General features: G+C 38.0%; 1 protein-coding gene across 1 annotated transcript in view; it reads right to left on the bottom strand.

Moving 5' to 3' along the window:
- ROCK1 (Rho associated coiled-coil containing protein kinase 1) overlaps positions 1-12,895 on the bottom strand; it is a 153,819-nt gene that overhangs the window by 83,896 nt on the left and 57,028 nt on the right. Inside the window, exons 10-12 of the mRNA XM_066247593.1 lie at positions 7,596-7,755; positions 5,443-5,503; positions 534-622 (exon numbers count right to left, since the gene is read on the bottom strand). Coding sequence (XP_066103690.1) covers positions 534-622; positions 5,443-5,503; positions 7,596-7,755 — 310 coding nt within the window. The remainder of the gene's footprint in view (positions 1-533; positions 623-5,442; positions 5,504-7,595; positions 7,756-12,895) is intronic.

The raw sequence follows: 12,895 nt of genomic DNA, 5'->3' as shown, positions 1-12,895 counted from the left end.
AAGTTATTGTTTATAATTAATAAATAACTTACCATTATGCTAAAGTAATTTAAAATAATCTTCCCATATTTTCATAGACATATACTCTAATTCAATTTAGACTTACTGGAAAAAATTCTGAATTACTGCTCTAAAAAAAATCAGTGGAAAATAGACTGTACCAAAAATTTAGTGAATTTTCATCTTCAATGACATTTACATTTTACAAAGCATCTTATTTAATGTAACTAATTTGCCCTTTCAGCTATCTAAGTAAAACAGGAGAGATCACAATAAATCAGCACTAAGTGAATCAACACTATGTAGTTTTTAATAAATGCAGTTTATATTCTAAGGAAAATATATCTATTACTAGTGCCAACTTACATATTACTTTCGAAAATCTAAGACATTCTTCACTGACTGTATATCAGTAGCAGCCTTTTTATCCCTACCTTCTTACTACTTTCAAGTGTTTATAGAGTGTAAACTTTAAAATAAGCTTCACTATACAACTTTTAATGTAAAAACATATAATTAAAGTACATTCTCACCTGCACTTCTGCTCCATTTCATCTTTTAATTGTATTTCATTATGTAGCTGTTCTTCCAGCTTATAAATTGTTTTTTGCAAACTTTCCTGCTATAATCGAAAATAAAACAAAACTCATTCTACTAAGAATATTTATAGAGAATTTAAAAATACCAAGTTGATGTTACCATTTTACACTGTTTAGGAGGAAACTGTTAGATTCGATCTTACCCTTTTCCTTTCTATCTGATATTTTTATTATTAATTTAACAAGCATTTCCTCCCAACACCTATACATATGTCAGGCACTGTAGTAGGCATTAGTAATACAAAAATAAAAAAGATTTGGTCACTGTTCTTATGAAGCTAACAGGTAAACAGTAGGGCACAGGAGAATGAGAGGGTGAAAAGAAAAGTAACTTTCAGACATGTACAACTATTACAACATAATGTAGTAAGTGATAATAAAATTACATATAAAATTTACAAAGGAGAGAAGAGGTTGTATCCAATTCTAGGAAGATGTCAAGTTTGAGACTAGACCTACAAGATGAAAGATATTTACCACATAGAGAAGGTAGTAGAAGGAAGGTACAGGGGGTCCTTGGATTACAACACAGTTCCGTTCCTACAACAGTGACGTAATCCGAATTTTGGTGTAAGTCAAAACACACCCTAGCCTAAGTCACTTACCTATCCTAACACAGTTCTAAAATCATAATCTAGGATATAAAAACACAACTAAGCCACAGAAAAAGGAAAAGGACATATACTGTACTGTACACTGTACTGTAGTTAACAGAAAAAATGACAAAAAATGAATGATGCTAACTCATATATCGCATTAACACATACTTTCACCCTGCGAAACCACACTAGCTGGCCCACATAGTTCACAAGTACATTGCTAAGGTGTAAGCCGAAACACTCGTCTCAATTTTTTAAAGTTTTTATGGGAGTGAGCATTGTAAACTTGAACACTGTTTGTCGAGACTGTTGTAACACAAGGACCATTTAGTCTTTCAAAAGTAGAGAGGCAGAAGAAAGTATGACGTATTTGGGAAACAGAAAGAAATTCAGTATAGGTAGATCACATAAAGTAACAGGAAGAATAAATCACATAAAATCTGAAAAGGTGAGTAGGACCATGATCCTAAAAATAGGACTCAGGGGCTTTGATATCTCAGCATTTTAAAAAGTGAAACATAGTATTGGCATTTTAGAAACATCGGTTCAGTAATAATAAGGTAAATAGATTAGACCAGGGGTCTCAAACTCCGCGGCCCGCCGAACAATTTTGTGCGGCCCACAGACTAATCCACGAAGTTCAAAATATTTTGGATAAAATTAAGTAAGCCTAGAGGCCTACTTGTATTTTTCATTTCTCTAGCATCCTAGCTAGATATTAGCTTAGTTAACAGCAGTTGTGATGCGAACTACAGTTTCTGGTCGTTTTGTGACACTGAGTAAACTGCATGTACGATTGTGCTTGTTGTACTGATTTTTTTTTTGTTTTCAACTGCAGTGAGAAAAGTGTTGTGTAACAGTTGCCTTTTGTAGACCTAGTGCGGCCCACCGAACGGCTGTGATCTTGCTCTGCGGCCCACATGCTGAGTTGAGTTTGAGACCCCTGGATTAGACGGTAGAAAACTTCTAGGCAAAGCAACCAGTCAACAAGCTATTGAAACAGTTCAGGCAAAAGAGTATATAGGTCTGATATAAGGCAGGAGCTGTAGGAATGAGAGGGGAAAATGGGTAACTGTCGATTGATTAGAAGGCAGAATTTATAACCTAACAAATGATTAGAAGTAATAACAGACCAAGTATCACTACAAATGATAAGTAACACAGTAACTTCTGGGGAGGGGATGAAGAGAGAACTGTGAGTTTAACACTGGCCTAGGTTAAGATGCTTGAGAGATGTGTTGGAAGAGAAGTCCAGTCAGAGAGAGGGAAGAGAGATTCAGGTCTGGAGCTCAGAGAAACAAGCTGGACATGAATGAGATTACCTACAGAAAATCAACAGAGACTCAAGATCAAAACCACTTTGAGAAACATTTAATAATTAAAGGGGGAGGAAAGGAAGAAGTAAAGAGGATGTGGGGAAGTGCAAAGTAGACTGAAAATAAAATCCAGAGAGGCAGGAAGAAAATAAAATAAAATAAAAGAACGGGGACATGAAAGTTATAAATGTGGCCGTGGCCGGTTGGCTCAGTGGCTACAGTGTCAGCCCAGTGTGTAGAAGTCCTGGGTTTGATTCCCAGTCAGGGCAAACATGAGAAGCAACCATCTGCTTCTCTTTCCCTTCCCCTCCCTCTCCCTCTTCTTCTCTCACAGCCAGTGGCTCAGCTGATCTGAGCATCTGCCTCAGGCACTGAGGATAGCTCTGTTGATTCAAGCATTGGCCTGAAACGGGGTGGGGGGGGGGTTTCCAGGTGGATTCCAGTTGGGGCACACTCAGGAGTCTGTCTCTCTATCCCCCCTCCTCTCACTTAAAAAAAAAACAAACCCCAAAAACCCCCCATAAATTTATAATGCTTCAAGTTCTAAGGAGGAGGAATTAATTAGTGACAACTGCACCAAAAATATATAAATAAAAAAAATATGGAATGAAAATTAATTGTATTTGGCAACTGCAAAGTTGTTCATTAACATCTCTGCTAGAAAGCTTTCAAGGAAGAGTTGAAAATTAAATTAACTTTGTATTTAGTTCTAGGGTAATAGAAAGAGTAGGCATGTCAAAGTTTTCTTCTTCCTCTATGATCTTACCAGAGCAAAAAATAAAAAGTAGTAGCTACTGAAAGAAACTTAGGGCGATCACCACTGAACAGGATCAGCTCCCACCAAAACATCATCCTATTAAATTTTTTCCCCTTCCTTTCCAATTAAGAGGAGGGAAGACAGAGAGACAGACTCCCCCACATGCACTCTGACTGGGATCCACCCTACAACTCCCTTCTGGGGCCAATGCTCTGCTCATCTGAGGCCATGCTCTTGCAACTGAGCTATTTTTAGCACTTGAGGCAGAGGCTACACAAAGTCATCTTCAGTGCCTGGGACTAAACCAATCAAGCCATGGCTTATGGGAGGGGAACAGTGAAAAGGGAGGGGGAGAGAGAGTGAAAAAGAGAAGGGGAGGGGTGAAGCAAATGGTTGCTTCTCCTCTGTGCTCTGACCAAGAATCGAACCAGGGACATCCACATGATGTTCTTCCACTGAGCAAACTGGCCAGGGCCATTACTGATGTTTTTGAAGTCCAGATATGCCACCAATCCTCCTGATAAATAATACACTTAAGAGGTTGGTTGCAGGAACTCCTCGCTGTCACCTTCCCTAGGTTAAAGGTGAATACTAAATTTTAAAAATTTCTGAGCTCTTGTTAGCTATGTAACTTGGCAAATGGCTCTATTAGGATAAAAATTTAAGAAAGATGACCCAAACAGTTAACAGGTACTCAACACAGTTGATTTCCCTTTTTTTCACTTTCCCTCCTCATCACATGTTCTCTTTTATTTAAGGGTTAATAATCAAGGAGACAGAATTATATCAGCTTCTAAAAAAAATTGCTACCTACTTCCCTCCTCAGTTAAAATTATGTAGGCTATATAGTACATGAAGAGCACAGAAAATGCTCTAAGGATGACCAAATAATTATTTTTGACATTTATTAAGAAAAGTCTAGTTTATCTAAAACAACCTACTCCAACGTAAGCAAGTAAGATTTTAATTTTAATCCCTATCTCCTGAACGTGAGCTATCTGAAAACAGAGAGGACTCATGTCTCTAATATTCCCTTCAGTAATTTTCAGTGGACAAACCAGTAGCTATTCTCCACTTGCCCCCTTCTCCCCTCACTCACTGAAGATCCACCCTCTGCCCTTTTTTGCCTTGAAATCTACCTGGGTTCTGTTGCCATATAATGTTAGGGTTGTTTTCAGCCTATGGGAACATGAGCAGGAGATCAGAAGCTCCCCATACTCTTCTCACATTACTGTGGTTCTGGCAGTGTTATCTGTTCTATGTTCCTCCTTTGAGTCCATGCTTTCTCAAAGCTGTGGAACAAGATTTGTCTCTCCTTGTCCCTTCAGACTAGGGGCAATGGCTTCTTATTGCTGTTAAACATTGGGTGCTTTAGCACCCTTTATTTATTGCTTCCCTGGATTCTTCAGTGATCCTTCACTGTTAACAGTCCCTTCATAAACTCTCCTCATTTAATGAATAAACAATATGGGATTTATACATATAACAGAATACAGTGAACTTTAAATGGGAATAAAATTCTGATACATGCTACAAGGATGAACCTGAGGCTATTAGTGCTTAGTGAAGTAAACTCAATCACAAAGTCAAGTATTATATGATTATATAAGGTACCTAAACTAGTCAAATTCATAGAGACAAGAAGTAGAATAATGGTTACTAAGGGCTTGGGAGAAGAAAAAGGGGGAGTTTAATGGATACAAAGTTTTGGTCTGGGGTAAACAGGTTCTATAAATGGATGGTGGTGATGGCTGCACAATAATGTGAAGGTGCTTAATGCCAGTGAACTGTACACTTAAAAAGTGGTTAAAATGGTAAATTTTGAGTTATGTATATTTTATCATACACACAAAACCCTCTTTATTTCTTTTAATGTGCCATCTGTTTCCTGTCAAGACCCCTTCCGATACATTGATTGATCAATTCCTAATTCCAAGAGATTAGAAAGACCATAACTGTCCATCTGTGTAGCAATTTATAGTTTATAAACTGCCTCTCCATATAATATCCCATTTGATATGTAGACAAAAAAAATCAAACTAGAGAGCAAAACAGTAGGTAAAAAGTACTATAAAATTTTAAGTTCATTATATATTCAGAAGGAATATAGGTTTACTTCACATCATGCACCCATAGACAAATGTTTTAAAAAGAATAAAAAAAATACCTACCAAGCTTTTATCTGCATTGGAGCTAGTTCTGTTATCATTAGGATTTGCTGAAGATAAGTATCTAGGAGGAAAAAATTTTTTTAAGTAAAACTAAAAACTCTTTAATTTCCAATAACAACCAAAACCAAATACTACATGTTTGTTTTTGTTCAGTATTGTACTTGCTCTGCTTTTCAAAAATTGAGTACAGGTAAGGTACAACTGCTGCTACCACTGCCCCTGCTACTTCCTCTCCCATGTATTAATACTTCGATTGTCGCCACCAGTACAGTCATTGCTTTGGTTACCAGTAGAGCTCTCAAAGATACCAAATAGGCCTTGGCAGCTTGGGCTCATTGAATAGAGCATGAGCCTAGTGTGTAAACGTTCCGGTTAAATCCCCAGTCAGAGCACACATTAGAAAAGACCCTCTGCTTCTCTTCCCCTCCTTCTCCCTTTCTTTCTCTCTTACCCTTTCACAGCCAGTGGCTTAATGGGTTCAAGTGTTGGCCCTGGGCACTGAGGACGGCTTGGTTGGTTCCACCATCAGCCCCAGATGGAGGGTGCCAGGTAGATCCTGGTTGGACATGGATCTATCTCCCAGGACATGTGGGAGTCTCTCTCCCCTCTTCTTATTTAAAACAAAACAAAAAACCCATCTCTGTATACTGTATTTTTTCAATGTAAAATAGCTATAATCTTATAGAATGTCAAGGGGAGAAAAAATTAAAATAAGGGTCTTTTCTAAGGGTCAAAACTCAAGGACTAACCACTTGGTTGGTGATGTAATAAAAAGTATTCAATACTGTCTTACATTTGAGTTACTGGAAAAGTTTCATAAGCCAAGACTAAATTGTCTTCTTGTTCTTTATGCTTGACCTGAATTATAAAAATTTTTTGACTAAAATGACAAGATGCTTCACTTCAAAATAAGTTTAGAGGCCCTGGCTGGTTGGCTCAGTGGTAGAGAGTTGGCCTGGCATGTGGATGTTCCAGGTTTGATTCCTAGTCAGGGCATGGCACACAGAAGTGACCATCTGTTTGCTCCACCCCCTGACAACACTTCCTCCCTCTTTTCTCTTCCTGCAGCCATGGCTCGATTGGTTTGAGCGCATCAGTTTCAGGTGCTGAGGATGGCTCTGTGGAGCCTATGCCTCAGGTGCTATAAATAGCTTGGTTACAAGAGCATGGCCTCAGATGGTTGCTGGGTGGATCCTAGTTGGAGTGTATGCAGGAGCCTGCCTCTCTGTTTCCCCTCCTCTCACTTGAATAAAGAAGAAAAAAATTTAAATTTAAAAATAAAATAAGCTTAGCTTATAATAAATAAAATTTAATAATTACTCCAAGTAATTCAAATACCTCATACCACTCTAATGGAGTATAATTTAATTAAAAGTAGTATATATTTTAAGTATAAATTTAAATAGTAGATTTAATACACCCAGTAAACGCTGCCATATAGCTCACTGTATATTGGTATAGTTCTTTAGATTTCTGTTGTATAACACTTACCAACCTCTATTGTACAATTTATCCATATCCTCACTAGGATATAAGCATGTCAAGAGAAAGTACTATATCTTATTCATTCTCTCCTGTACCTTGGTGCTTAGTGTATACCTGACAGAGTCATGTCAAACATGTCTGTTGAATGAATGAATAAGTGAATGCTCAGCAAAGTGAAATAATGTTAAACGTTTAACTTATATCTCAAGCCCATTTGAAAAAATGAAAGCTAACATTAGTTCATACTATTAATAATAATAATTAATATTAACTGCCTACTTTATATAAAGGATTGTTCTAAGTGTATTATTGTGTTTTAATTTACTTAACTCTTACAGCAATCCTATGAGATTATTATTATAATAATCATCATCCCTATTTTTGAGGAAATGGATGAATAAAAGGTTAACCTATTAATTGCTATAACTTGAAAATATATAGTGTATCATCAAAGAATTTCTGAAAAACAATATCCTCAACATGGATGAATTGGAAAGAAATTAAATATGAAATGCTAGAAATATTATGCATCGCTGAAAAATGGCATATTAAGATATCTCTTTATATACCATTCAATATATATTAAAGTTCTTAACATGATTTTTAGATATTCATAAGAAAATAATATGACTACACAAATTAGTACTTTTCCCTAAAATCATACTTACCTACGATTGCTATAATATGTAAATCCTACAAAAGGTAGTTGATTGCCAACAAAAGCTTTAGGAATAGGGAATGTTTCCTCATCTCCTTTATCTTCTTCCAAGTCATCAAAGTTACTTGTATCAATGTCACTACTTAAATCAGGTACAACTGGTGCTACAGCTAAAAATAAAAATAAAATTAGTTCACTTCAAATTTAATGCAAAATAAGTGAAACAAAGATTCCATACCAACTATTAATGATTTCTTACATATAAATAACTTGCAAAACACAAATTCCAAATGAAGTAAATTCTATCATAGTAAGCTTTATTAGGATAATTAATCCTTTGATATTGATCATGTGTAATTCTGTAAAACAATTATCTTCAAAATCATCTATAATTATCATCTATACCGCAAGTTTAATCTAAATATTACAAGTATTATTGTTTGTTTTAGAATTCACCATAGTATAAAATATGCAAAAGTAGGCAGAACTACAGAAAAGACTTTTCAGAAACTATGGCATAACAAATTGTACTCAAAGTTGATTAGTTTCAAATACTGTATTTTGTTTGTTAATATGCTTTATAGCAAACCAGAAATCAAGCTTACTTCTTATCAGTCCTGAATACAATAATTTGTACTGAAATATCTTTACTTATTCTAAAATTTAGATGATCAGTATCCCTCTTCATTCAATATGTATAAGATTAAGTTACATGGAGCAAAGTATTTGGAATTATATTTTCAGACTAGCTACTTTCCTTGAATCAAGTGATTAAGGAACAACTCATTGAGGTATTTATAAAACGGCTGCAAACAAAAAAGGCAGAGATATAAAATGTGCATACAATATCTTTAAGAGTTATATACTTAATGGGGGACAAGGCTCATATATGCTTAATAATATAATACCATACATGACTATACTTAAATCATTGTAACAAAAGAAAATACCGTATGAGACTACTACTAATATCTTCTTTGCTATTAGAGTACATCTAAAAATATATTTTAGAAAAAATTATTTTTTGGTTTGAAGATACAGGAGTATAATAAACATCACTGAAATATTGTCATTAAAATATTAAATAATTGGCACCCTGGCTGGTTGGCTCAGTGGATAGAGCATCGGCCTAGCATGTGGACGTCTAGGATTCAATCCCCAGTTGGGCACATATGAGAAGTGACTATCTGCTTCTCTTCCCCTCTCACAACCAGCGGCTAAATTGGTTTGAGTGTCAGCCCAGAGTGCTGAGGACAGCTCAGCTGATTCGAGCATGGGCCCAAGATGGAGGTTGCCGGGTGGATCCAGGTCGGGCACAGGTGGGAGTCTATTTCCCCTCCTCTCACTTAAAAAAAAATTTAAATAATTTCTTTAGATACACTCATCTCATGTTTCTTAACTGACCTGCTTTCATGATCTTAATCTTTTATAGACAGGAATTATTTTTCTATTCAATCATGTGAATATTCCAGGCAAGAAATAACTATTGTACATCTCAGATACAGTGAACTATTTGATAAATAAAGGAATGAAACAATACATTTAACCCAAAGAAACTATAATATTAACTAACAAAGAATGAGAAAAGCCTTTTTCTACCATTCTTCCTTTAATGGCCAAAGAACTGCCTGACTAGATAATTCTAGCTTCTTATAATAACTCTAATTTGTAAAATGAGGAAGAAAAAAAAGTTGTCTTTCCTAGTGAAGTACAGAAGTCAAGTATGGTCTTGGTATAAGTTTTACTTTAAAAAAGTGGTTCTGAATTTTAAAACAATTTTCACATGCACCCCGGAAAACATTTGGTAATGCGTGGGTACATTTTTGGTTGTTATACTGAGGGAGGTATGTTACTGGCATTTAGTTGGTAAAGACCAGGGGCAAATATCCTTACACCATATATAAAAATTAACTCAAAAGAATGAAAAACCTGCCTGACCAGGCAGTGGTGCAGTGGATAGAGCGTCAGACTGGGATGCAGAGGACCCAGGTTCGAGATCCCAAGATGGCCAGCTTGGGTGCCTGCCGGCTCATCTGGTTTGAGCAAAAAGCTCACCAGCTTGAGCCCAAGGTCGCTGGCTCGAGCAAGGGGTTACTTGGTCTGCTGAAGGCCCGTGCTCAAGGCACATATGAGAAAGCAATCAGTGAAAACTAAGGTGTTGCAACGCACAATGAAAAACTAATGATTGATGCTTCTCATCTCTCCATTCCTGTTTGTTCCTGTCTATCCCTCTCTCTGACTCTGGAAAAAAAAAAAAAAAAGAATGGAAGCCTGACCAGGCAGTGGCACAGTGCATAGAGAGTTGCCTAGGATGCTGAGAACCCAAATTCAAAACCCTGAATTGTTGGCATGAGCGTGGGCTCATCTGGCTTGGTGTGGGATCACAGACATGACCCCACAGTCGCTGGCTTGAGCAAGGGAACACTGGCTCAGCTGGAGCCCTCAATCAAGAAACTTATAAGAAAGCAATCAATAAACAACTAAAGTGCCTCAACAAGTTGATGCTTCTCATCTCTGTTCCTTTCTATCTGTCTGTCCCTCTTTTTCTCTTTCACTTGGGAAAAAAAAAGAATGGAAAGTGATGACTGACATATTTTGCTCACAGAAATTAGGGGATATTTCAAAATAAATATGAATTTAAAAAAAATGATTTTTTAAATTAAACAAGAACATCAGAAAAGCAAATGACAAGTCAAAGAAAATTGTCCAATTATGCAAATGAGATACAAAACCAACTTTTATTTCACTGGTGAAAATGTACTATATACAAAAGGCTGAAAGTACTGGAATATCTGCACATTCTTTGATCCCCTAATTTTTGTGAGCAGTGTATATCGGTACACCAATGTTCAGAGAGCATTATTCACAATAGTTAAAAGGTATAAGCACTCTGAGGGTCTAGCACCAAATGAATGAATACAAAGATGTGGTACATACACATCATACAATATTATGCAGTCTTAAAATGAAGTAAAATTCTGATACATGCTATAACATGGATGAACCTGAAAGACAAACTAAGTGAAACACGTCAATCTCAAAAAGATAAATGTTGTATAAGTACACTTATTTGAGTACCCAGAATAGTCAAGTTCACAGGGGCAGAAAGTAGAATAGTGGCTACAGGAGGCTAGAATTGGAGACAAATGGAGAGTTACTGTTTAACATGTATAGAGATTTAGTTTGGGGTGATAAAAAAGTTCTGGAAATATATGGTGGTGAGGGTGCAAAATAATGTGATAGTGCCACTGAGCTGTACACTAAAAATATGGTCAAATGGTAAATTTTAAGTTATATATACTTTACAACAATAAAAAGAAATAATTTTTCTTAAAGCTTATTTATTTATTTAGTGACAGAGACAGAAGGACAGATAGGGACAAACAGCAAGGGAGAGAGATAAGAAACATCAATTCTTCGTGTGGCACCTTAGTTGTTCATTGACTGCTTTCTTGTATGTGCCTTGACTGGGGGCTCCCACTCAGAGCGAGTGATGCCTTGCTCAAGCCAGCAACCTTTGGGCTCAAGGCAGCAAACATGGGGTCATGTATATGATCCCATGCTCAAGTCAGCACCCCCACACTCAAGCTGGTGAGCCCGGGCTCAAGCCTGTGACGTTGGGGTTTCAAACGTGGGTCCTCAGCACCCCAGTCCAATGCTCCATCCACTGTGCCACCACCTGGTCAGGCCCTTAAAGTTTATCTTTTTAAAAAGAGCCCAATGTATGCTGAGAAAGTCTAAACTCCTAAACCCCTTAAACTTGCTAGACTCTAAATTCTTTGTTTTTTGTTTTGTGACAGAGAGAGAGGGACAGATAGGGACAGACAGGCAGGAAGGGAGAGATGAGAAGCATTAATTCTTCATTGTGGCTCCTTAGTCTTCTTAGTTGTTCATTGATTGCTTTTTCCTAAGTGCCTTGACCAGGCGGGGGGGGTGCTATAGCAGAGTGAATGACCCCTTGCTCAAGCCAGTGACCATGGGGTCATGTTCATGATCCCATGCTTAAGCAAGCGACCTCACATTCAAGCTGGTGAGCCCGTGTTCAAGACAGATGAGCCCACGTTCAAACTGGCAACCTCAGGGCCTCGAACCTGGGTCCTCCATGTCCTATTCTGATGCTCTATCCACTGCACCACTGCCTGATCAGGCTAGACTCTAAATTCTTTATCTATAAAGCTTATACTAATAATCTCTCCCATGAAATTCTAACTCTAGAAGAGAGGTCACTAGACTTAATCCACAAAACCTAGAATAAAGTATATATGTGCTTACAGACAATAAATTTTGTTTATTTTATTTTTTATTTTTTCAGAGACAGAGAGTCAGAGAGAGAGGGACAGACAGGAATAGACAGACAGGAACAGAAAGATGAGAAGCATCAATCATTAGTTTTTTGTTGCGCATTGCGACACCTTAGTTGTTCATTGATTGCTTTCTCATATGTGCCTTGACCGCGGTCCTTCAGCAGACCAAGTAACCCCTTGCTCGAGCCAGTGACCTTGGGTCCAAGCTGGTGAGCTTTGCTCAAACCAGATGAGCCCACGCTCAAGCTGGTGACCTCGGGGTCTCGAACCTGGGTCCTCCGCATCCCAGTCCAATGCTTTATTTACTGCGCCACCGCCAGGTCAGGCCAAATTTTGTTTTTTTTTTCTTTTTTTTCTTTTATTTCTGAAGCTGGAAACGGGGAGAGACAGTCAGACAGACTCCCGCATGCGCCCGACCGGGATCCACCCGGCACGCCCACCAGGGGCGATGCTCTGCCCACCAGCGGGCGATGCTCTGCCCCTCTGGGGCGTCGCTCTGTTGCGACCAGAGCCACTCTAACGCCTGGGGCAGAGGCCAAGGAGCCATCCCCAGCGCCCAGGCCATCTTTGCTCCAATGGAGCCTTGGGTGCGGGAGGGGAAGAGAGAGACAGAGAGGAAGGAGAGGGGGAGGGGTGGAGAAGCAAATGGGCGCTTCTCCTATGTGCCCTGGCCGGGAATCGAACCCAGGTCCCCCGCACACCAGGCCGACGCTCTACCGCTGAGCCAACCGGCCAGGGCCAATTTTGTTTATTTTTAAAATAAACTGAAAACTTGCCTCATGTGCCAACAGTTACCACTGTTACCATATTGTGTATTTCTCACCAGCTATAAGTGAATTAAGGAATAGCAATGTCTTATCTCAAATGAGGTCATGAATGGCAAAGTGTTCGGCAAGTTACCAGGTATTACATTTAACATCGCATTATTAAAAACATATATGTAATACATGTTAACTTCTTTTCCCAAAATTGAACTGATAACAAGTGTTGATTTCCTATATCTCTT

This window comes from Saccopteryx bilineata, chromosome 11 (assembly GCF_036850765.1).
Source record: "Saccopteryx bilineata isolate mSacBil1 chromosome 11, mSacBil1_pri_phased_curated, whole genome shotgun sequence".
NCBI classification, from domain to species: Eukaryota; Metazoa; Chordata; class Mammalia; order Chiroptera; family Emballonuridae; genus Saccopteryx; species Saccopteryx bilineata.
This window is presented reverse-complemented; position numbering and strand designations above follow the sequence as displayed.